The sequence below is a fragment of the Physella acuta genome, unplaced genomic scaffold (genome assembly GCF_028476545.2).
Source record: "Physella acuta isolate Inbredline_101_S28 unplaced genomic scaffold, ASM2847654v3 ptg000201l, whole genome shotgun sequence".
In the NCBI taxonomy this organism is placed as follows: Eukaryota; Metazoa; Mollusca; class Gastropoda; family Physidae; genus Physella; species Physella acuta.
The window spans coordinates 169,435-196,068 of NW_026731720.1; the positions used below are offsets into that span (position 1 = coordinate 169,435).

The following is a 26,634-nucleotide window of genomic DNA, read 5'->3' on the forward strand; positions in this document are numbered from 1 at the left end:
ATCACCCACCCAACAGAATAATGACTGACCCACCCAACAGAATAATGACTGACCCACCCAACAGAATAATGAATGACCCACCCAACAGAATAATGACTGACCCACCAAACAGAATAATGACTGACCCACCAAACAGAATAATGACTGACCCACCAAACAGAATAATGACTGACCACCCAACAGAATGATTCAACACTTGGTTGTTTTACAACATAGAACCTGATTAATCCATTAAAAAATTTCAATCAGACGTACAATGTCGTCTGTCACGAGGACAACTCGTACATCACATGAAACACGAGTGACACGCCCTTGTTGTTGTATTGATTTCATGTCAACCGGTCTGAGGTGTCACCATGGACTTGACTGTAGTTGGAGAGTTGGAGAGGACATCACACGTTTAGAATACCGTATACAAAATAGGAAGTGGGGTGTATATTGGAATCAAATGTGGGCTTTGCACCTTGTTTGGCGGTCACGATGCGGTATACATTCAACTAAGGCGGTCACGATGCGGTATACATTCAACTAAGGCGGTCACGATGCGGTATACATTCAACTAAGGCGGTCACGATGCGGTATACATTCAACTAAGACCCAAGTTTTTTTCTGGTTAATACAACCAGTGCCGGCGCCAGGTTATTTAGCGGCCTAGGCAAAACTTCTTAAAATGCCCCCTTTCACACAAATTAATTTCTAAAACATGTGTATAAGCAAACAATTAATTAAAAGTGACATATTAATTTATTATCAATTTCATACACGTTATAAGTAGACATCAAAATAAAATTTTACTTGCCGTCTTCGTCTCAAAAGTTTGTTCTAATTCCTTCAATTCCAGTTTGCAAGCGTAATCACATTGTATTGAAATTGTTGCTAAGTCCACGAGTCTACTTTGTACTTTACGACATAGCCCCCCCCCCCACCCCTTAGAAAAATTTAAGCTCTTCCCTCCCCCCCCCCCTCTGCCGGGGGGAAAGGGTCTGGAAATAAACCACTAAAAAAATTCTTGTATTGTTGGGCTCTCTGCAGACCTTGCAAGTTGAGTTTCAAAACGGAACGTACCTGTTTTAAGTTGACTGTCTTTAGGTATAATTGTAAAATGTCTATATTGTGTGATTATGTAACGATTTTTTTGTTTTTGAAAAATAAAAGGTTATAAATGTTATAGATTCCAGCCTAAAATTGTTATATAAGAATCCTTTAGGAGAGGGTGAAAAATATGAAAAGACAATTAATTAGATGTTTTATTTATGACTAAGACTGTATGTCTACTAACAATTAAACGAATTATCTCCCATTTTGAAATCCAAATACCAAAATTTTATTCAAGGGAAATAACTTTCACAAGACTAGCTAAATTAACCAAGAGTACCTAAGACATGCTTGAAAAAAAAAACGCTTTAAATTTCATTACGTAATAATTGTAATGAATCTTTTATATTAGCTATGCAACCTTGTAAAAACAATATATTTTACATGTTGAATACTTAACTGTAGGTTTTGTTTGAAAGTCTAAGAACGGTAGCTTTCTTATAACATACTTCTATTCAATGTTGATGAGATACTTCCAATAGTACTTCTGTTATACGTTGCCTGAATTTCATATCCCCTAAATTAAAGGGACGCATTTTACACGCATTAAAAAAAAAAAATAAAAAAAAAAAATAAAGGGACGCATTTCAAAAATTTTAAACACGGGTAACTTTTTTAGACATTGCTATAATATAAAAAAAATTATAATTTGAGAAAAAAAACAAAGTTTACGGTTAGTTTTAAATTCCATCTTATTTAATATTTTATATTAATACTTCAAGAGTGATAATATAGATCCTAAAAAACAAGATTTTTCAACAAGAGAACGCCCACCTTTCTTTGTAGTGTGTTCCGTACTGAATTGAAATGATCTAACACGATAAACTAGACTACTCGATATACTCAAACTCTACTACATTAACAACACATATCAAACTTCGATACCTAAACATAATTAGACTCGATACTCCAGAACTACGACACCAACTCGATTAACTTCACCAAGCTCTACAAACGATACTCCCAATTAACAACGATTTCCCTGGACCTACTACTACACTTTAACAGCCAGCATAATTCGATACCTTAATACCACAAGAATCAATACTCCCGAACACCAGAACTACGATACTTCATCATCTGTATTCTCATTTCTCTATTGCCAATCAGATTCCACTAGACCTTCATCTACATAAGAGCCTAATAAAAATTATGACACTTTAACACTTCGATACTTTATATCTACGAAACCATATCAGCAACAGCCTTCCGCCGTCACTCCCAATTCTAAACAATTCATCAAAACTTATCAAACAAGTGACAATACTTTGAACACCCCGTCATTACAAAACCCTATACACCAGGACAGATTTCTAATTCAAAGTCAGAGAAAACGAGACTTACAAGCCCTATTCAAATTAGATAACCTTTTGAAATGTTCGAAATTTAAATTACGAACTTATTTAATCGTTTTCTACATCAACTAAGTGACACCAAATTAAAAAGGCAAAGTGACTGGTAAAAAGCGCCCCGACCTTTCCAAATTAGGGAGGTGGGGTTGCATTTTCACCTTTGCGGATAAATATAGGTCTATATAGACCTAATTTGGGAGTGGGATGCAAAATTGATAGTTCGTCCTGGGTGCCGAAATAGATCGCTACTCCTTTATAAAATGTATTAATTATTAGGTACTTTTCGATAATAGCGATTAAACCTTTTGCGCCCCCCTTAGGGATGGCGCCCTAGGCGACCGCCTAAGGTAGCGCCGGCCCTGAGTACAACCAAACACTGGAAAACTAAGTTGGTGAGATACGTATACTGACTGTAATGTCAAATAACTACAGAGCTTGGGTTTCTACCGAATGGCTCTGTGAGCTTGAGTGGTCGAGGCGTTTAAAGGTCGACACGTTCCAGCACAATCTCTCTCCACCATATGATCGTTTTGTTTTTGTCAACTTTTAATGTCAGGTATTCGGTACAATAATTTATTGGTACCGTTTGTTGCGGAGCTGCGGGTTTTAAGACAGTTTTTTAATCGACACTTCGTCCTCTGTCAGTTCATCACTCAACCCACACAGACGCCAGCCTCCAGACCTCACTCCAACCACTCCCTTCACCAACACCAGCCTCTGTAACCACTCCCTTCACCAACACCAGCCTCTGTAACCACTCCCTTCACCAACACCAGCCTCTCCTGCCACACCCCCCCCCTCTTGCACCAGACACTCCCTCCTCCCGCCCCTCCCCCAGACACCCGTCCTCCAAACAAACCCTGCCATGCTTCTCAGGTCAGGCTGACCTTGTCAGTATTTTAGTGCCCGAGATTGTATGCGTCACCGAGTGGATTGGTGGGGGGGGGGGGGGGGGGGGGAGAGTAAATGCCACAGATAGAGATCTGGCATATAGCAGGGGAAATAGAAAACGTTTGTTTTAATGTTCTCTCAAAACAGTGCGCTTATCAATCACTGCCGTGTCAGTATAACACTGCCATGTCAGTCGAACATCATCATGTGAATGAGCCATGCTGTGTCATGTCACTTTATATCATTTTAGTATATCACTATCATGTCAGTAATCATACCACGACAGTACAGATGTGTTGTGTCAATATGTCATCCATATCAGTGTGTCGTCATGTCAGTATGTCATTAAATCAGTCATGTCAGTCATGTCTCCATGTCAGTCATGTCTCGATGTCAGTCATGTCACTATGTCAGTCATGTCACTATGTCAGTCATGTCACTGTCAGTCATGTCAGTGTACCCTTTGTCCCCAGCCCAAGTGGGAGCCGTACACCCCCGAGTATGGCGGCTACATTGACGTGTCCTTCTCCTACTCCGTGGACCTGTGGCCCTGGTCTGGCTACCTGGCCATCTCCATCACGGCCTCCAAGGACGCGGCCTCATGGGAGGGGATAGCCAAGGGCCAGGTGACAGTGGTCATTGAGTCACCACCAGAGGTTGGTGCACGCTTGTTGTTTTTTAGGTGCCATTCTTTGCAGGGGCGTCCCTTTATTTTGTTCATCAGTTTTGTATTGTGATAGTTAGGCCAGATGTGAAATTATTCAATTAGAAATTTCCAACAGTCCTGTTTATCCAACAGCACTGTGTAGCTAACAGCTCTTTTTACCAAAACCCTCCTTAACCCAACAGCCCTGTTTACCAAAACCCTCCTTAACCCAACAGCCCTGTTTACCAACACCCTCCTTAACCCAACAGCCCTGTTTACCAACACCCTCCTTAACCCAACAGCCCTGTTTACCAAAAACCCTTATCTCACTAGAAGCCATTTAACCACAGCTTTTGTTCAACAAACCTTAGATCTAGCTAACAAAAGATTTCCTGTTTTTATCTATCACTCCGCTACCAGTGTTAACTTGAACCAGATTGATGTCCCCTTTATTATCAGTATGTGTTTTCTCCCTTGAAATAAGCCAACATGTATAGACATATGAAGCCATTGTTTTGGTTTCCATCACTCCCCTAACAAAAACATGGGTGTAAGCTGTTGTTTACCTTTTCTTGTCAGAAGGTTAGTGGAGCTAACTCACCACACCCCTCTCTCTCCACGTTTGGTTTACACTGTTATGTCATACAGAATCAGGGGGAGGGGGAGTGGCGGTTAACTCACAACATTTGGATTATGTTGTGGTTTTACTTCATGAAGTCTGAGGGGAGCTTACTCCACATTTGGCCTATGTTGTTGTGTTATCTCCCATAGACTATAGGAGTATGCGGAAGTCCACCTTTGGCTTAGGTTGTTTAAATCTGTTGTGGCGTTGTCTCTTATTTAGTGAGGGGAGGTAACTCTATATTTTGCCTTTGTTGTTGTGTTACCTCCCATAGAGTGAGGGGAACTAACTCTGTCTAATGTTGTGTTACCTCCCACAGGACGAGGAAACAGAGCCCAGAAGGTCGACCATCATGTTGCCCATCAGAGCCAAGATCATCCCGACCCCACCCAGAAAGTAAGACTTTGAATGACAGAAGCGTCGGGGTGGGGGGGGGTGTGCACTTTAAACTTGTTAATGTAATGAGTCACCCTGGAGTGACATTAATATCAGGAAAACAAAAATGTCCTCCTTTGGTCTTGTAATGGCATGTAGTGCCAGTTAGACATGTTGATTTTATAATGGACTGCTCAACCAATAACAATCTGGAAATGGCCAACTTTGACATGTTGATTGCTGACAGTATCAAACAACAAAGGGAAAACAAGAATCAATGAACATGAATGTACCAAAAATTGTCAATTTTCATAGTGGCTACAATCAATTATTTATGACCAACCCTGGTGTTTATTAATTAATCTCATTGTACTTAATGAAACAACACACCCAGTTAAAAGTAGGTTGCTTTTAAGGTTCTGGGTTTGTTGTATAAAATGTTGACCTGATGCAATTGTTGACCTGATACAATTGTTGTCCTGATACAATTGTTGACCTGATACAATTGTTGACCTGATACAACTGTTGACCTCATAAATTGTTGACCTGAGTTATATTTCCCCTGTAACAGTAAAAGGATACTCTGGGACCAGTACCACAACTTGAGGTACCCACCTGGATACTTCCCCAGGGACAATCTCAGGATGAAGAATGACCCCCTCGACTGGTAAATCCATTTTAAATTGTTTCCTTGGTTGAGTTTTTTTTTAAATTGTGTTGCTTGATTTTAAATATTTTATTTTTATTTTAAAAACATTTTAGTTGGTTGAGCTTGTGCATGTAGTGTTAAAAGAATTATAAATAAATTTGTTGCGACTCAACTTTTATCTAATCATATCTCTGCCTAATTAATGTTGTTTTATCTGACTGTCACATTTCACACATCAGACAAAGCAAGAATTTAAGTAGTCCCGTCTCTGTTAATGTAAGGGAAACAATTCAGTAAAATAAAAGGTTTTCAGTTCACCTTCGAGTTGCTGCCCATTTAATGTGTGATTTTTATCTCTACTGATTGATTATTCATTGAAGATCTTTAGTATTTAAAAAAACACTACACTGTAGTGCATGTTTTATATTTTATCAGCCAGTCTTTTTTAAGTTTTGAAATCTCAATATTAGAAGAACTTTATCCTATTCATTCTGAGGGGTGTTTGTAATTGTAATGTGAGTTTTGTGAATGTAACCAAGAAACATATTGTTTCCAACAGGAATGGGGACCACATCCACACCAACTTTAAGGACATGTACCAACACCTGCGGGAGAAAGGCTACTACGTGGAGGTTCTGGGTGAGTCTGATACCTGGTCTAGGGTCGTCAAGTTATTTTGGTTTTACCTAATGATTTTCAACGTCTATATATTATTTAATTGATTATATTTCTTATTAAACTTTTTTTCTCTCCCAGGGTCACCCTACACGTGTTTTGATGCCAGCCAATATGGTTTGTTTTGTTAATATTTTCTTTGGTTTGGTGTTCACGTTTTTTAAAAATTATGTATTTAATCATTGTTTATTGGGGGCTTTCCCCATTGATTTTCTGTGTGTAAACCTGATTGTATGACACACTGTTCCCATGACCTGTACTTGTACGAGATACACTGTTCCTATAACCTGTGACTGTTTGAAACACTGTACCTATAACCTGTGTCTGTATGAAACACACTGTCCCTATAACCTGTGTCTGTATGAAACACACTGTCCCTATAACCTGTGTCTGTATGAAACACACTGTCCATATAACCTGTGTCTGTATGAAACACACTGTCCCTATAACCTGTGACTGTACCTGTATGAAACACACTGTTCCTATAACCTGTGACTGTACCTGTATGAAACACACTGTCCCTATAACCTGTGACTGTATGAAACACACTGTCCCTATAACCTGTGTCTGTATGAAACACACTGTTCCTATAACCTGTGACTGTACTTGCACCAGGAACCCTACTTGTGGTGGACCCAGAAGAAGAATATTTCAGTGAGGAGATTGTCAAGCTGAAGCGTGACCTGGACAACGGTCTGTCTGTCATCATCTTTGCTGACTGGTACAACGTGTCTGTCATGAAGAAAGTCAAGTTTTATGATGAAAACACCAGGTCAGTCTCTAGGTCATGTGACACACATCTGTAGCACCTTTCTAGTACTTTACATTATTAACACCAGTCTTTAAACCATTAGTATCTTACAAAAACTTGATTAGTACTTGATTAGTACCTTAGTAAAGCATCTGTCTCAAACATCTGTCTCAAACACCTGTCTATTCCCCTCCCACAGGCAGTGGTGGATGCCTGACACAGGTGGCGCTAACATTCCTGCACTCAATGAACTTCTCGCCCCACTTCAGATGGCTTTCAGGTCAGTGACCTCCCTCCCCCTAACCCCCACCTGTATTTCCTTTAAGTACTGTAATCCTCATGATGTTTGTGGTTATTAAAATTTTTTTTTTTTTTTCATCAGTGACACAGTGTATGAAGGAGATTTTAAGATAGGGGACCATGACAGTAAGCTGATTCAAATACTTGATAACTTGTTGTAGGAACATCAAAATATGTAGCCTGTATTATATGGTGGGAATGGTAAAATGTGTATATTATGAAGAGGAAAGTTAAAATATGTGTGTAAAGTGGAGGGAAGGTAAATTGTGGAAATAATGTGGTAGTTTATTCATTACTATCAGTTAAATTTACTACATGTGGGCTACTTTAACCATAATTGCTACTTCCAGTGTACTATGCTTCTGGGACTAGCATTGCCAAGTTTCCTGAGGATGGGCTGCTGTTGACAGAAACTTTAAAAAATCAAGGTCTGAACTCATGGCAATTTTCATCAGCAAAAAATTATCTAGACTTACAAAATAACACTGTTACTCTTACATCTAGTTGATCTACACTTGCACAAAATAACACACAATGATATAGAAATTTAAAAATTCAGTAACACTGTTGATCTAGGACTAAATTAAGTAACACTGTTGATTTAGACTAAATTAAGTAACACTGTTGATTTAGACTAAATTAAGTAACACTGTTGATTTAGACTAAATTAAGTAACACTGTTGATTTAGACTAAATTAAGTAACACTGTTGATTTAGACTAAATTAAGTAACACTGTTGATTTAGGACTAAATTAAGTAACTGTTGATTTAGGACTAAATTCAGTAACACTGTTGATTTAGGACTAAATTAATTAACACTTTTGATCTAGATGTAACTGTTGCTGCAGTCACTTAACTCTCATGGCTCCCCTGACTCTGTAGGTTTTGAAGTGCTCAAGTCCAACACCTGGACTGCATTAGACGTCCCCATACTGGGCCTACATCAGGTGGACACTGGACCCAACTCTGGTCGTGTTGCCCTGTATGGGGATTCAAACTGCCTGGATTCAAGCCATATGCAGAAAGGTACTTATATAAACTTATGTAAACTATATATTTGTTCTATAACTTGTGCCCACAACTTGTGCCCCCATTTGTTCTGAAATTGTGCCTACTTTTGTTCTACAACTTGTGCCCCCATTTGTTCTGAAATGGTGCCTACTTTTGTTCTACAACTTGTGCCCCCATTTTCTTGTACAGCTTATGCCCACATTTGTTTTACAACTTGTTCCTACATTTGTTCTGCTACTTGTGCTATCAACTTGTGCCCCCATTTGATCTACCATTTGTGCCCACATTTGTTCTACCACTTGTGTCTACATTTGTTCTACCACTTGTGCTCCCATTTGTTCTACCACTTGTGCCCCCATTTGTTCTACAACTTGTGCCCCCATTTGTTCTACCACTTGTAGACTGCTTCTGGCTGCTGAGTGCACTACTAGAGTACACAGCCCATGACTCTCTGCCTGCTGTCCTGTCCAGCCTGAAGAAGATCACACTCCCCCCAGTCACGGAGATGCCCACTAGAATGGAAGGTGATTTATATAGTAGCCGGGCTAGTAATCGTCTAGTTGGTTAGTTACATCAATTGTGATAATTACAGGTGTAATTTGATGAACTTACTTTCAGGTAACCACCTTCACCGCTACTCTAAAGTAATAGAGGGCAACCTGGGCACCTCACACCCCCGTCCATTACCTCAGTGCCCAAGTTTAGTGTGGGCCAAGCCTTTCCCCATCAACAAGTCAGCCCCATCGTAAGTTTATTGTCATTTACTTTACCACTCCTTCAACTACTCGTTAATCTTCTGTCTATTAGTATTTACTATTATGTTAATTGAGCACAAATATGCTCTATTTTTCATTTTTAAGCAGTGTATCTCTTGTTGAAGAATTAAATTTTAGGCAGACATTTTCATATTAATAGCAACACCAGTATGCTAGTAGTTAGTATGTTGGTGCTAATTATAATTTGAATACTGCACCAGTGCTAAGTCTGATTAGACTCACAGTATCAGTGCAAATTTTGTAGTTGCTTGTTATAAATTACCCATGCTAAGTCTTTTTCATGTACAGCACCCAGAGCACTAGAGCTAAGTCTGTTGTTTCACATACAGCACCCATAAGTTTGTTATTTCACATACAGTGCCCATGTTAAGTCTGTTATTTGACGGACAGCACTAGTACTAAATCTTTTGCTGCTCCAACCCCAGCCTAATGGCAAAAGTGCATAAGTTTTATATAACTTGTGAAAAAACGTCATCTGAATAATTAATTAATGTATAATTCTAGTAAGTGGTCTGATTAAGTATCTCTTAAGGCTATTAGTTTCATATTTAAACTAGAGTATAATGAAAATTTGGTTTTTAAATATTTATTAAATACAAAAATATTTTCTCATTACTTTATTTATATTCGTATTTGAAATTATAATAAAGAATAGCTGCAATTTTTTTTTCTTTCTTATTATTGAATTTTTCTCTTTTTATGAACAAATGTGTGTTTTGTCCCCTTCTTGCATTAAAATTTAATTAAAGGGAAGTAACCAAAATAATTTCAAATTCAATTTTAACAATGTTTGCCATTTATCAGCGCCGCAATATGTCTGATCTTATTTGATAGTAGTGTTATACATTTTTAAAATAACTAACTAATAATTGAATATTCTAATTATATATATATATATATATATATATATATATATATATATATATATATATATATATATATATATATATATATATATATATACATGTGGCGTCAAAACGGCCAATGACAAAACGGCCCCGTCATAACGACCCTGACAAATCGGCCCCGACATTAGAGCCCCGTCAAATTGACCACGTCAAAATGGCCAGCGACATATGGACCCCATCATAAAGGCTCCCGATAAATAGGCTCCAGTCATTTAGGCTCCCGACAAATAGGCTCCTGTTATATAGGCTCCCGACAAAAGGGCTCCAGTCAATAAGGCTCCTGACAAATAGGCTCCCGTCATTTTGGCTCCTGACATATAGGCTCCCGTCATTTAGTTTTTTCCATAAAATGGCCCCCGTCATTACAAATCCCGACAAATAGGCTCCCACCATTTAGTTTCTCCACATTACGACTCATTTTGGCTCAAGACAAAAAGGCTCCGGTCAATTTATCTCCAGACAAAAGGACCACTGACAATACCGTTTCTGTAGAGACTAAGTCTCCCGGCAAAGCGGTCTCATTGAATATGACATCTGCCAGTGGGACCCTTTCATCAATATTCTTTAGAGTTAGCTTATCTAACACTCTTAAGTAATACAACGTATGCATCTCTTGTTTGGCAGGCCTTATTTTTATATTAGTTTATATATTATAAAATATAGTATGTTTTAAGTTAAGGGTCATCTATCTATGACTTCCATAATTGAGTCGGTTATAGGTTGTTCCAACTCAGTGTGTGGGGAGAAGGGTCCAAGCTGTACCTTCCTACCTCCAGTATGCTTGTAGGTTATCAAAACAAAATGTCGTTATCCTGTAAACATCATGTATATCGTACATTTTCACTTCTGTGCTCGCTTTTATGCAACAGATCTTTACTGTTGTAAATTAAACATTATAAAATTTTAGAATTGGTAGATTTTAGCTGTTAAGGGCTTGATTTGTTTGTGAATTGATGTTGGTTCATGAAAAACAATTTCATTCAGGCATTAAAAAGAAGTTATAGTAGTAGTGGAGGTAGGATAAAATGGTTACTTTTATGCCAATAGTGGTCATGCCATTCATTTGTCTGGAGCCAATATGTCTGGAGTCATTTTGTAGGTAGCCAATGCCGAGAGCCCATTTGTCGGAAACCTATATGTCGGGAGCCCATTTGTTGCTAGCCAATATGTCATGAGCCCATTTGTCAGGAGCCCATTTGTTGTGAGCCCTTATGTAGGGAGCGAATATGTCGGGAGCCACTTTGTTGTGAGCCAGTATGTCCTGAGCCTATTTGTTGGGAGCCAATATGTTGAGAGTCAATATAACGGGAGCCCATTTGACAGGAGTCAATAAGTCGGGGCCATTTTGACGGGGTCGTTTTGTCGGGGGTTGATTTGACGGGGTCATATTAACGGGGCCGTTTTGACGGGGCCTATTTGTCCCTGGCCGTTTTGACAGGGCACCATATATATATACATATATAATATATATATATATATATAATATATGTGTATATATATGTATGTATGTATATATATATATATATATATATATATATATATATATATATATATATATATATATATATATATGTGTGTGTGTGTGTGTGTGTGTATATATGTGTATATATATGTGTATATATATGTATATCAGGGGCGTAGCGAGGGGGGGGGGGTGGGGGGTGCGGACCGCACCGGGTGACACCATTTAGGGGGGTGACACCAAGGCCAAAAATAGCAAAATATATAGAGAAAAACTTGAGGGGAGGGTTGCAAATCGAAAACTTGAGGGGGGGGGGGGTGCAAATCGAAAGTTTGAGGGGGGTGCAAATCGAAAACTTGAAAGTTTGTCCCCGGGAAGGGTCGCTACGCCTCTGGGGGGGTGACACCATTAAGTTCCACACCGGGTGACACCCGACCTCGCTACGCCACTGATGTATATATATATATGTGTATATATATATATATATAGATAGATAGATATAGATATATATATACTAACATGGTGACTTGATTCTCTATTCCCTCCATCTGTTGATCTCCACAGAGACAGCTACCAGCCTCAGCGCCTCCTCTCCATTGACATTGATGTCCCACTCAACGTCCATCCAGATCCACTGGGGGGCATGTCAGGCAAGGAGGTGGACGTCCCAGGTATCCCGGCTCACCTGCCAGGTATCCTGCAGGGCCAGGACAGGTTCACCTGGTTCCCTGTGTTTGCTGTGCTCGGCACCAGTCTGGTGGCGCTGTTCCTCTTCAACCAGTATTACAAAACCAAGTCTCGGCCCAAGCGCAAACGTCAGCGGCCCAGGAAAATTCACCAGACTGTATATGGTGGTAAAATGCCAGGGGTCTGATGATACACTTCACATGATCTTGGGACTTTCTACAGCATAAAAACAAAAGTGACTGGAAACATTTCTTTTATTCTTCACTGATTCCTGGCTCAGTCAGATAAGCCAACACAGCTGTTGGTTTTAAAACTTCAGATAAAATACTTACTCCTGAGTTTTAAAACTACAATCACAAAATATGCTATCTGCTTTTAAAACTACAGATACAAAGGATACTTGCTCCTGATTTTAAAAGTACAGATGCTAGAATACTTGGTTTTTAAATGATAGTAAAAACTGGTTTGAAGTTATACCATGGCAGGTGTTTCTGTTTAAAATGGACTCCACTGTTTGAAATATGTAAGGTCAGACAACCGCAGGACTTTACCTGTACCATGTAACAGTTACTAAATGAATATTTAGATGTTGTTTTACTTGATGACATTTTAATCACATAAACTGTTTCATTATAGCTTTTGCTGCTATAACTCACGTGTTCTTTAAAATGGCTTTTTTGTGTGTGCATCAGCTATCTATTTTTCTACAATTTATAAATAGAATTTTAAAAGTTTGAATGGAGTGTGCAATTCTGACCGTGCAATGAAATTTTTAAAAATTTTAATCTTGATTATGTTCAAAATTAATGTTGTCATTAAGTGGGTGTTTAGTTTTTTTAAGATTTGCACCAAATTTTTTATTCATGATCAGTTTAATGAAAGATATTGTGAGTTGAGAGTGGAACAGTAATATACTTTGTTACTTGAAGTTTTATATTACTATGTGGTCCACTTTCAGCTTGGTACAACTGACACTTCTTTCTATATGAAGTAAAATGAATCTATGCAGGATTATTGCCCATCTGTTATGTTAAGGAGTGATCTCCCTTTAATACTAGAGTGCCTGTCAAGCAGCAGTGAAACCTCCCCCCTCTAGTTATGTAACTTAAGATATTTGTAGAATATCATGTTAAGTGGTCTAAATTATAAATTACCATGTCTGTACCTATTTGTTTAAAATTTGTGTAAAAAAACGTGTAAAATACATTTTAATATTCATATAGAGCTTTTATTACAGTCATAGGTTATATACTGTTAGCTTTAATTGTAGGCCCTCTGCTCAGAACTTAAAAGGACAGAGGTGAATTAACAAGATAAAAAACTGAGAATTAAATTGCCTTGGTGGGGGAGTTAACTCATGCTGCCAATAACTGAAGCAGCACCATGACAAATACTACTAGTGCAGCCTAGGAACTCCTCCCCTAAAATTCATTGGTAGCATAACTTCAATACCCAGTGATTAAACAGTCTGAGTGAGAAAACATAGTTCTGTTTGACTGGGGTTGTGATAAGTGTAATCCTATTGATTGTTACATCTACGTTACATCTGATGTCCTCTACTGTTTGTATTTTGTATTGACCAATGGCAGATGCCCTCTACTGTTTGTATTTTGTATTGACCAATGGCAGATAACATTACTGTTTTGGTGTTGTCTTTGTGGCATTAGTGTCTGAAGGATGTCACCAGAAGATTGTAGCTTGCAATGTTTGTACATAAGGAAATATATTTATACTGTATTGCTTTGGTGGTGAAAAATTCATTTTTCTTTCAATGTTTTTTTTTATGTTGAGATTTTGGTATAAAACTCATTTTGAAAATCATTTCAGGATCAAATTTTAAAATTATTGAAATCATTTCATCTGTATAGTGAAAAAGCTTTAATTAAAGATAATCATAGCCATTTTAATATGCCTCAATAATGATCTGTTTTAGTGTTTGCTGTCTTCAAATGCTTCAATACAGAACTGACAACAAATTGTGTGAGAAAAAATATTTTGTATTGCACATGTACCACCAGTTTGGTTGAATAAAATGTAAGAAAAACATTAAAATTACCATACTATAACAATTTGTTGTTAAAAATCTAGAATGGCAGATGTAGAAAATGCTTGATCATATAGCTACAATAAACATGTGTTTCCACATATTTGAGCCAAGTTTTACAGTAAGGTGTGGAATGATGGCTTGGATCACATGAGTTATTGCACATGCCACATATTTGAGCAGAGGAAAGTGTCAGACTTACATTAAATCAAGTTCAATACAACAAAGCACCTAGACAGAACCTGTATGAAATATGGTCAGCCCATAACAGCTCACATTGACATACTTTTACATAACTGAATTAAAACAATAAAAAAACTGTAAATAAATGGATCTCAAGTAGGAAGCAAATATTTTGCCATTAATTACAACAGATCTGTAAAACATGACTAGGTTGTCTCCCTCAAACATTAAGTTACATCAACATAAGACACAAAATACAACTGTTATATTAACTGACTCTTACAGTGCAATCAATATTAAAATACTCAGTGGTAATCTCCTGACATAAAGTAGTAAATTAACTTTGACATATTGATCAGCTCTGACCTATGGGATAAAAATGTGGTTCATGTTTTCAACTGCCTGTTGAAGTTTATTTACATTTGTTGGTTTTAAATAATATCAAAACTGATAATTTGTTCTTACAATCATTATAGATCATGATAATTCATTCTTACAATCACTATCAATGCTCATAATTCATTTTTACAATCGCTATCAATACTGATAATATTCTTACAATCACTGTCAATAAAATAATTAATTCTATCAATTACCTTATGAATACTGATATATATATAATGGTTTATTAAAATTTACATTAAAAGTTGCTTTTGATTTTAATTGGAGATTCTAAGAGATGTGGAATAGGTTGGTAAATAGATTTTTAGTTTAAAAAGATTAATATGGCACGCTTTATTCACTGTTAAAACAATTATTTACTTAGAGGAAAATCCAATAAGTAAGCAAAGAAAAATATAACTTTGTTCTGTTATAGTACCATCCGATAAAATAAATTATGTAAAATTCATTTTTTTTTTAAAATTTGACCTTAAATTTTGCAGCTTTAATGTAGCAAGTCTAAACAAAACAAAAAGTTTTGTGTGATCTCATTAAAACAATCTATCAACATTGTGTGGGCGTCACTTCAATGAAACAATCATCATTCATTGATTCAACTCATTCAAACAACCTGTAAGTCTAAAGACTGGCACTCTCAGTACGAGTGGGGTCATTAAGGACAACAATATTCTCTACAATCCCAGTATAGATTTGTCCACTGACTGTGTTCTGGATGCTCTGGATGTCCCCCACTGGAATGTTACAGAAGTAGTTGGCAGGGAGCAGGTTGCCTGGGTGGCTGTACTGCTGCAACTCCTGTGTGGTGGGGGCGTGCACCTGGGGCATGCCGGAGTACCACGGCTCTGGGGCTGACGTCTGGGGGAGGATGACCTTCTGGTCCGGCACCACTGTCCAGTAGAGCTTATCATCAGTTAGAGTGACGGTCACAGGCAGCTGCTGGGCCTGGGGTTGGATGGAGAAGGTGGTGGCTGAGGGGAGGGGCTGGGTCTGCTGTGAGTTGAAGGTGTGGATCACCATGTTGGGGACCTCGATGTACTGAGCATTCTCCACCTCCTGGTCCACCTCCCCGTCTGGAGACTCCTCCTCGTGCTCAGACTCCGTGTGCTGCTCCCTGAGGGAGATCATCACATTGGCAGAGTCCTGTTGCTGGGAGGACTGCAGCATCAACGGCTTATGTTCCTCAGAATAAACAGACATTGTTTGTTTTGGTTCTTTCTCCTTGGGATCAGAACCCAAGATATCTCTCTCCAGCTCTGAGGGTGGGACTATATGAACCTTGACCTCCTCCATCTTGTGGGCTGTCTTTTTAGGTTTCTTTGGTTTAGGGGGTTCAATGGGTGCACCAGGGTTTTGGTAGGACCTAAAAAACCTGCCTTTAGTCACCTGAATGATCTCAGAACCTTCTTTAGGTTTTTGGTAGTCCTCTTCACGCTTGTATAGGCCAGAGAAAACAGCTAGCGAGTCCACAGCATTTTCTTTCAGGTAATTTTCATGCACAGTCATCAGATGAGCCCTGAATTCCTTGCTGGAGTCACAGCCAAAGTTACCACACAACTTACATGGGTACAGCTTCATCCCCTTGTGTTTCTGGGTCTTGAGTATGTGTTTACGGATATTTTCATGTGTGTTGCACGTATAATTACAGTACGGACAAGCAAAGGGTCTAGAGTTGATGTGAATCCTCATATGTCTCTTTAAATGGGTCTTGCAGGAAGCTTTGTAGGGGCAGTAATCACAGTTAAAGTTGCGGGACTTGTCGTGTGTTTTGACGTGGCGCCTGAGCCTGGTCTTGGTGGGGGCACCAAACCCACACGAGTCACAGAGGTACTTCTTCTCCCCCGTGTGGGTGAACATGTGAGACTTGAGCTCACCACTCAACACAAACGTCCAGTGGCAACCTGGCCAGGTGCATTTGTAGTTGCGGTCTCCATGGCGACGCATGTGCCGCGCCAGCTCTTCAGGTGTAAAGAAACATGCTTTACAAACCTGTGGAGATTACATTATGGTTTTACTTTACACACTAAAATATTACTGTGAAGTTCAAATAATTTAAGAGATATCTAAAAAGACTGGGAATAAATATTGTTTAGTTTAGGTTATCAAACAAAATTACTATAAATTTGTTTCAGTCTACAAGGGGTCATGGCACTAAAGACTAAAGCCACCAACTGAACCCTAACTTATATTAAAACTCTGCCTTACTTGACAAACATAGCTTTCTCCTCTCTTCTCAAAGTCATGTTGGCGCAGGTGCTTGATGAGGTGATTGTTCCGCTTGAACTCCCTCCCGCAGGTGTCACACATGAACATGGGCATGTTGAGGTGACTTGATATGTGTCTCCTCAGGGTTAATCTACCTGCAAACCCCTTGCTGCAGAACCTGCAGGTGTACGGGCGCTCCCCAGTGTGTAGGCGCAGGTGCTCAACTAGAGTGTCCTTCCTGACAAACTTGCCACACTCTGGACAGGAGACTGATGTGTCGTTGCTCAGACACTCCACCTGTGAGAAGATACAACATCATTAGATACTTGTGTGAGAAGATACAACATCATCAAATACTTGTGTAAGAAGATACAACACAATTAAATATTTCCTTTATTAAACTCATTAGTATCTGACCTGCTTCACATGGTCCCCATACAGTTGGGTGACCAGGTCCTGACCCTTGTTTAACCTCTGAAGGTCAGCCTCACAGCTGGGGTGCCGGTGGACAGTCTCCAGGTGCAGCAGACAGCAGGACTCCTGCAGGAACCTCTTCTCACACATGGGGCACTTGTGCATCTTGGTTTCACCTGACTGTTCTCTCAGCTTCAGCTGGTGACCACGGCCAGAGCAGTGGATCTTGTAGGCCTGCAGATGTGGGCATCAACATTAAGAGGTGGGATATGATAATAGTTACAAATACAACCTGTCAGACAACAGTTACAGACAGTCTGACAACAATTACAGACTTTTTGACAACAATTACAATTATAGACTGTGTGACAACAATTACAATTACTGACAACAATTAAAATTACTGACAGCAGTTACAATTACAGATTTTTTGACAACAATTACAGTCTGTGAGACAACAATTACAGACAGTCTGACCAGTGGCGTAGCGAGGTCGGGTGTCACCCGGTGCGGCATTTAGTGGTGTCACCCCCCCCCAGAGGCGTAACAACCCTTCCTTTTTTATTTTCACCCCCCCCCCCCCCCTCAAACTTTTGATTTGCACCTCTTAAAACACTATTTAACACTCTAATTAATCACTTAATTAAGTGGAATTTTCATTTTTCTCTATATATTTTACTATTTTTTGCCTTGGTGTCAACCCCCTAAATGGTGTCACCCAGTGCGGTCTGCACCCCCCCCCCCCCCTCACTACGCCTCTGAGTCTGACAACAGTTACAATTACAGACGCTGATACAATGACAGAGAGCCTGACCTTGAGAGACAGGAAGTACTGGTTGCAAGGCTGACAAGCCAGGATGTCATTGGGGTGGTTTTCATTGTAGTGCCCTCTCAGCTCCGTCAAGTCAGTGGCAGCAAAGTCACAGTATGTGCAGGAGAAAATGTGTTTGCTGGCTTCCATCAGCTTCTCATCATCAATGTCAGGGTTCATCTCATCCTCGCTGTCAAAACTTGAACCATCATCATCATCATCACCAACAGACGCAGCACTTTCATCATCAGTTACAGGTCTGTGTTCAGGTTTAACATCTACTGATGTGTTGTCTGTATGGGGCTGGATGGGGTCACTAGAATGTGGTTCTCTCCCTTTAGCTGTAGTATCAGCTTTCACTGTGTTCTCCTTGACTTTCTTACTGGGTCTACCTTTAGGTCTCTTGACAGTACCACACACAGCTGACACCTGTTTACTGTCTGGCAAACTCTCCTTCACCTTGCTCAACTTTGTGTTTGTTTTTTCTTTTTTCTCCTTTCTTGACTTTTCTTTCTCGGATTCATCATCGTCGTCATCATCATCAAAGAATTCCATGATCTTTCTCTTGCGGGTGCTCCTCCTGGGTCTGTCCACATACTCACCCACCAGTGGTTTCTTGACATGGAGAACCAGGGGCTCCACCCTCTTAGGTGGCTTCAGCTTGTCAGCTAGCCTTGGTCGACCTGTCAACAAACAGGTAGCAATATATGTGGTTGGTCAGTTTTAAACAGGTAGCAATATATGTGGTTGGTCAGTTTAAAACAGGTAGCAATATTTGAATAATGTGGTTGGTCAGTTTAAAAAAAGATTAGATGGTAAAGGTTATCTTAGCATACTTAAGTAATCCTTATAAAACTATTGAACATATAATATATGGACGTTTATTTCAACTAATTAAAGACAAAACTACATCTATGAGATGTGACTTAATATACAAGGTGGAACTACCTCTATGAGATATGATTTAACATAAAAGTTGGAACTACCTCTATGAGATATGATTTTACATACAAGTTGGAACTACCTCTATGAGAAATGATTTAACATACAAGTTAGAACTACCTCTATGAGATATAATTTAACACAAGTTGAACTACCTATGAGATATAATGTAACATACAAGTTGAACTACCTCTATGAGATATAATGTAACATACAAGTTAAATTACCTCTTTTTCTCTTCAAGACACCTAGTGCTGCTTGTTCTTTCAAGGCTGCTACCTTGACCTTCTGCGCCTCTTTCAGCTTGTTGGCTATGACACGCTTGGCATGGAACCTGGTTCTGAGATGGTTATCTAACCGTCGCTGGTCCAGGTACCCCCTACTGCATACAGCACAGTTGAACAGTGACATACTTCTGTGGACCTGGACAGATAAAATTCCATTTTGTATCACAGGACAAAGTTGCCCCTAATTAACTAGTTTTAATTGCTGAAACAACATATTGTATCTAACTACCTAATTACAACCTAATTACCTTTAAAAAGTGGAACTGCAGCAGACTTTTGGCCCTAAAAGATTTCTCACAGAGTGGGCACTTGTGGACGTTGAACTCCACAGGCTTGACAAACATGGTCACCTGGACCTCGGTCAAGCGGTCAGCATGGCGCTGCTGGCAGTGTCTCCTCATCCTGACAGCCGAGTACATTTTGACCCCACAGAACTTGCAGGTGATGCGGGTGTGGCTCTCTCGCACAATACAGATGCCGTGTTTCTTCTCCACCGCAGCAAAATGGTCTGGGTAATGAAGGTGCTCCATCATCTTAAAAGGCAAGCAAAAATATTTTAATAAAACATATTTTAAAGGTTTCTGTGTGAATAACTCAATTTCTACCAATCTAAGAAGTTAGTGTGGGACAGCTAGGTTGAGCACTAGACTACTAGCCCATAGGTCTTAAGTGCTGATAGTTCGGATTTATGACTAAAGGACATCCCTGAGTCCACCCAGCTCTGATGAGTACTGACTCACATAAAGGAAAGTAAAGGTGACTAGGCATAGTGCTGATTATACCATCCTTTCATTTGTTGAGGTTAAGAAACATGTGCTACGTCTGAAAGGGGAACTTAATTTTTTTTGTTAAATCTATAGGTCAGGTAAATTGTCACTGTTGTATGATAGATAACTATCCATGGTCTAATCATTCTTGGGTGGAGGGGGTTACTGGATTTATTGAGTTTGTAGTTAACATATACATTTATATTCTTTATAAATGCTTCACCATGAAGATCTACATGTACTTTTTTATTTTTTTACACCACAAAATATTTATGTTGTTGGATTATTTTTTAATGTACACAAATCAAGTTAAAGTGGTTTTGGCAACAGATGACAATTACAAAATGTTGATGTACAAACCTCGTTGTGTTTGTGAGTTTTGTATTTACATGGCACACACAAGATTGGTCCAAGCATCTCCTGGCAAGTCATCAGGTGAAGAGAGCTGCCCATATGGTCCAGGAAATCTCTCTACAACAACAAAAGTTACTGCCCTTTAAAAACCATGAAATTAAAACTTACATTTATAACATTTGTTTTACTGGGGAAACAACTAACAATCTTATATCTTACAAATAATCTAACTATGAAAAATGTCAATCTGAATTAAAGCATGCTCCACAAATTGTATCAACCCACTAACCTGCCTGTTGAAGTAGTACTGGCACACACCACACTGGAAAGGGCTGAGGCGAGTCATGTACTTGTTGTACTTATTCAGCATCTCCACCGAGTCAGCTTCAGGGTTTTTCAGGGCCCTGACCCGGTGCATGCGGGTCAGTAGGTGGCGGGCCATCTCGTACTTGCGTTTGAACTGCTTGTCACAAATGTTACACTGGTGGCTTTCTGTTTCTTTGCCATCAGAAAAACAGGTTAGAGATGATGATCTAGTTTGTGAATACAAGTAAAGACAAGTAAAGTAACTGTAATCAAAGGTTTAAACGTATTCTTATAGAAATGCATAGTGTTATTAAAGTTATTATGTTCCAATATTGAGAATAACAGAAAATAAGTATATAAATGTACCTATATATACGGAGAGAAAGGCAGTTATAAATCATGGGACTAAAGTGTAAACACCTTATACAATTGCCAACATAGATTTAAGTTATTACAGATTGTATGCCATGTGTATAATAAAGTAAATGCTTTTCTCAAAAGAAGGTATGAGCAAAACTTGAACCAATGACTCACCTTAAGCTACCAGCTAGACTACACCACAAGTCATTAGGGTCATCTTTAGAAATGGTTTCATTATTGACATCAATCCTGATGATGGAGCCATCACTACCTTTGTACTCTCTGAACCCTCTCTTGAGTGTGGCGTCTTTGTGAAGTTTGGTCTCACAGTGAATGGAGAACACATTGGCATTGTCAAAGTACAGATCACAAACCTGCAAACAAGAGTCAACCAATGCAGTTGTTTGTGCAACACTTCAAAATTTGTTTTTTTAAACAAACACCAGCTTTTAATCATTTAATAGCTATTTAATACATAGACTTAAAAATAAAATGTAATCAACAATATACAGAATAAACTCACTTGGCAATGGCGCACATTGTTTCTATTTTTAGCCTTCCCTGAGCCATCATCTGCCCCATCAGCCTGCTTGTGGTGAGCTTGTGCAGCAGCTTCCTCTAGCCTCCCATTTTCTTCAAGAAAATCTGGCATAGCTTTGGCATTCTTCTTCTCCTCAGCTAACTGCTTGTGCTGTGCCTGGCTAAAATGGAGTGAGTACGTGATGCGGTTACTGTAACAAGAGTTACAGACATTGCAGTAGAAGGTTTTCCCAGCATCGCTCTTAGCTCCCCTGGTTCTTTTGACAATGTTTTTACGACAGGCTGGGCCAGGGCCTTCACCTGGTTTCCATTTCCCAGCAATAGGCATCCTACGTTTGGGGCCTTCTCCAGGGTTCCACTTGCCACCTGTGTGACCTTGAGGGGGGTGAGATGAATAGCGCTCATCCTCAGACAGCCAGAAGCTGTCTTCGTTACTTTGCTGTCCGTCGGCTTCGTTATCTGAAATGGCCAGGAGCTCTTCATCGCTGCTGAAGTTGAGGTGACTTAGAATACTGGAGATGGGAAGCAAGGACTCGGCATGCTGGTCATCTTCAAAGATGGACAACTTCTGCACAGCTTTGATCTTCTGCCTGGGGGCTGGTTCATCTGTTGCACTTTTAAGCTCCAGGGACTGGAAAAAATCTGGACAGTGCCTCTGGGATATGAGGGTATCAGTGTCAAGGTCAGCATCTGTAAAGTCATCATTGTTGTCAATGAATTCTGGCAAGGGAGACGTGTCTGCACTGTAAGAGCCAGACCCCTGGGCAGTGTGCTGCGCTGTGGAGTCAGTGCCATGTTTCTTGGCCTCAGGCTGGGTCTTGTCACCAGAACATGGGACTATCACCTGTTTTAGGTCCCAGGATGAGACCTTCTGTTCCACTATGTGACCATCCTGGGGTGTAGCGTGGGACTTGAAATGGTCCACGTAGTTGAGAAGGCCAATGATTGTTTGATTGCAGATCAAGCACATATGGTTGCTTGTGTCTACTGACTCCATTGGTTAAACCTTTAAACAAATATATAGTTTATTTTTAGCTTAACAAAACTGAAGTTACTATTTGCTTTGAATCTCACAGTATTATTAATAAGGTTAAAAAAAATAAAGCTGAATGGAGTTTTTGTATAAATCCACTATTAATGTAATAAAAATAAAAATTTTGAAAAGTTTTTGGTTATGATTTTCTTTTAAATGATACTTTACAATAGTGGATAAGAAACATGGTTTATAAAAAAAACTACAGACTACAGTAAAATAAATCTGAATAATGTGCTGGTCAGTTCATCAAAAATTAAATCTAAAATGTAAGCTAGTAATGTAGCCTTCAAATACAGATAAATATTAGTCTAACATTGCTGAGAAGAAAGAAATAGTTTTTTTAAATATAACAGAAACAACTGACAGAAAACGTGGTTGCTCTCTTAGAGAGTCAATAAATTTTAACACTAAAGATAAGCAGGCCCACATAAATCAGACAGTGACAGTTTTGAAAACCAGAATTTAGATCAACACAGAAAAATCTAATTATAATTATGGTATAGTGTCATATATAACCAGGGTGTTTTCTCAGATAAGGGAAAGAGCTGTTTTGGTTTGAATTGTGAACATAAATAAGCCAAAGCGCCATCATTTACTTCTCCACCCAGAAACACATTTATTATTTAATAAACAATGCTGCAACCACAAAGATCTATTACTAAATCAGTAGCCCTCTAAAAATACCCTTTTCTGTTTTCAGTATTGCTTACAGAAATTTGTTTGTTATGAAAATGAAGGCAAGAAAATAAGAATTGTAGGGCCCTACTACTATTTCTTTTTCATGTACTGTGGTTTGGGCAAGAGTTATAGGTATAAAAAAAAACTTCCCAACATTCAACATGTAGGTAAAACAATTACAGATGCAGAACAAAAGAAGACAAATACTTCACTTTTGAATTTAAAATTTAATTAAATTTACCAAATATTATTTTGTTAAGCAATTGTGTTTGGTAAGATATTTTTGAAATGCAATGAATGAGTAAGCTACAGAATAAACAGAATTATTATGTGACCACATTATATTTTCTTTTACAAAAGTCAGAGAGTCCCTCCTTAGAAAGTAATGTCATTTATGAACAACTCCTAAGTATATCTTGAGTGGACTAGATATGGGATTAATAAGTTAATATGAGTCTCAAAGACTTGCATCGATTAAACATTATTGGCTAATGAAACATGCATGACTGACACTGGGGAAGCAGATTTAGGACATTCCAATGCAGAGTTTCTGCCCCCCCCCCCAAACGAAATGAAATTTATATAGAAAACATATACATTTAACAGTGTCCGACCCCCGAAGTCTACCCCCCCCCCCCCCCCCCCCCCCCATAATTTCAATTGCCTCCACTGAGAAAAAAGTCTTGAAGAAACACTGTTCCAATGTCAAGCCTATATCCAACAATCCAGATTTGGATTTAATTTAGAGCTAAGTCTTAAAGTAAAATAAAGTGAGAGTAGTGGAAGATGATTATGGTTGTTATTTTCATATTTTTTTAATTATAAAAAATGGTACTGTAATCTAACTCTGTACTTAGTCTAGGGTCTAGATTACTCACGACCACGTAATAGCGTAGGTAGTACTATAAATCTAGTTAGTTAGCCAATACTATAGTTTGTGTGTGATTCTAATGCATTACTTGCTGACATTAGCAGAGGCGTAGCGATGGGGGGGCAGGGGGGACATATGTACCCAGGCGCCGACCTTATGGGGTGCCAAAGTGGGTTGTAAAAACAAATTAAAATGTCAATTTAGCTGCATATTTGCAGTTTGGGGGAGGGGGGTGCAAATCGAAAAGTTGAGGGGGGGTGCAAATCGAAAAGTTAAGGGGGGCGCCAAATTGAAAGTTTGTCCCTGGCGCTGGGAAGGGTCGCTACGCCTCTGGACATTAGGTAGGAGGGCGTAGGCGTTTAGGCTTAAGAGAAGATTTTTAGGCCAGGGCATTTAGATTCTAGGACTTAGTCTTAGAGGTATAGACTTCTAGAATCTAGATCTAGGCCTAAAAATAATGTTTGTCTGAGCTATTTTCTGGGTTATGCCTATTTTATTTTATTTTAAACATAAGATCAGAATCTGAGAATAGAGATGGGCCTATATATTATATACATTATGGTAAAACTCCATTTTAGCGTATTTTATTCGCCGCTTCACATTCACATGAGTTTGAGCGTATTTTATTATCAACACAACCAAAGCACACAAAACGCTAGAAAAACACTAGGATTAGAGCCAGATATACTTTTTTTTTGATGAATGTGAGTTTTAATTAGAAAAGGTAAAAAAAAAAAACATAAAAAAGCATTAGGACAGTTCGAATTGAATAGCGTGAAAAAAATCACTGCACGGTCGAGGGTTCACCATGAGTACATTGACTTTAATTATCAGCATACGTCACAAAAATACATGCATAGTCATAGCACATTCAATTCATAAAGAAATATATTAATAAGCCTAATGTTTTCCTAACGTTTTCGTGTGTTTTGGTTGTGTTTATAATAAAATACGCTCAACTGGAGGTGAACGTGAAGCAGGGAATAAAATACGCTAAAATGGAGTTTTACCTAAATTATAATATATAATTATAAGTACTACTGAGTAAAGAAGAACTCTAGAGTAGAGTACATCAGTCTTATCTAGATCTAGTTTCTACTCAATATTATATTTTTCTATTAGGCAGAATTAGATCTAGATCTAGAGATCTAGATCTATTTTAATAATTTAGATTTTAGTCTTCAGCTGTTAGCCTAGCGGCCTAGCTATTCTAATTCTAGATCGAGAACTATTCTAGATCTAGATTTCTATCTAATCTAGAATCTAGAAATAGAATAATCCAGTGAATAGAATCAATAGTCAATAGAATAGAGTATAGAGTTATAGCAGTAGACAGACAATTTGATTTGTGATCATTTGTATTATTGAGTCTATTAGGATTATGCGCTGTGCAGTTGTAAACAGAGTGACCTGCGGCTGTATGCAAAAGCGCGACTACAAACGTAAAACAGCTGACTGCGTGACGATAAAAATAAAGTATGAAGTTCAAATTATTCTATGAAACCGATTAAACACAAGTTTTCCGATGGCTGCCCAAAAAGGTTAAATGTTTGAAAAAAGTGCATAATGCATTCGGAGAAACCTCCAAATAATGCACTTAAATTTACCTTTTTTACATCCAAAGTGTAAGGTAAAAATAAATATTAAGTTGGATCAATGATACATATAATAAAATGAAAGCTATGGTGCACCATTTTCGATATTTTACAAAAGGAAAATTAATAAAAATACAATATGGCGTCGGAACAGTATGGAAAACCACATGAAAAGTATGTCACGGAGCATGCGCAAATTTAAATGTCCTCACACAACCTATGACCTTACTCTCAGCATGTTTAGTTCCGGGTCAATTTTGGAGGTTGGTTCGGATGAGAGGGGCAACTGTTGTGGTTATCGTCTGCTAGCCCATTATTCGAATGCGGTAATGCAATAAGTAGATCTAGAATCTATGTAATATTATTTTATTCAGAAAGGAAGTGATGTAACTGGTAAGTAGACTAATTCTGATTCAATATAATAAATCTAGTTATTTATCTCGATTTTTTCAGTTCATATTTTAAATAAAAAAATTAATAATAATCACAACAAGCCTTTCGTTGGCTGGCTTCTCGCCCGTTAGTCTGCGCGTGCCACGGTCTCGCGGATTGTTAGTGTTTGTCAACAAACCTCGCTGTCTTCGCCCAACGAGGATAGATTAGTGTCTACTGTGCTAACTAGCTTAACGCTATCAGTATTAA

General features: G+C 38.6%; 2 protein-coding genes across 3 annotated transcripts in view; one reads left to right on the forward strand and one right to left on the reverse strand.

Annotated features, from left to right (window-relative positions):
• LOC131937158 (membrane-bound transcription factor site-1 protease) overlaps positions 1–13,367 on the forward strand; it is a 49,360-nt gene extending 35,993 nt beyond the window's left edge. For both annotated transcript variants that reach the window (XM_059294365.1, XM_059294364.1), the window contains exons 18-30: positions 3,812–3,994; positions 4,926–5,002; positions 5,553–5,648; positions 6,190–6,269; positions 6,387–6,422; positions 6,921–7,077; positions 7,256–7,336; positions 7,439–7,482; positions 7,707–7,784; positions 8,239–8,382; positions 8,769–8,891; positions 8,986–9,112; positions 12,078–13,367. In XM_059294365.1, the coding sequence (XP_059150348.1) occupies positions 3,812–3,994; positions 4,926–5,002; positions 5,553–5,648; positions 6,190–6,269; positions 6,387–6,422; positions 6,921–7,077; positions 7,256–7,336; positions 7,439–7,482; positions 7,707–7,784; positions 8,239–8,382; positions 8,769–8,891; positions 8,986–9,112; positions 12,078–12,387 (1,536 nt within the window). In that variant the 3' untranslated portion in view covers positions 12,388–13,367. The remainder of the gene's footprint in view (positions 1–3,811; positions 3,995–4,925; positions 5,003–5,552; positions 5,649–6,189; positions 6,270–6,386; positions 6,423–6,920; positions 7,078–7,255; positions 7,337–7,438; positions 7,483–7,706; positions 7,785–8,238; positions 8,383–8,768; positions 8,892–8,985; positions 9,113–12,077) is intronic.
• Positions 13,368–15,273: 1,906 nt separating this feature from the next.
• Positions 15,274–26,144, reverse strand: LOC131937160 (uncharacterized). The gene is made up of 11 exons (XM_059294367.1): positions 26,005–26,144; positions 21,796–22,818; positions 21,447–21,646; positions 20,896–21,139; positions 20,613–20,723; positions 19,734–20,018; positions 19,426–19,621; positions 18,260–18,939; positions 17,449–17,679; positions 17,032–17,328; positions 15,274–16,815 (listed from the first exon to the last, which is right to left on the reverse strand). The coding sequence occupies exons 2-11, from the start codon at positions 22,807–22,809 to the stop codon at positions 15,448–15,450; spliced, it is 4,626 nt and encodes a 1,541-aa protein (XP_059150350.1). The 5' UTR covers positions 22,810–22,818; positions 26,005–26,144; the 3' UTR covers positions 15,274–15,447.
• Between the last annotated feature and the right edge of the window lie 490 nt (positions 26,145–26,634).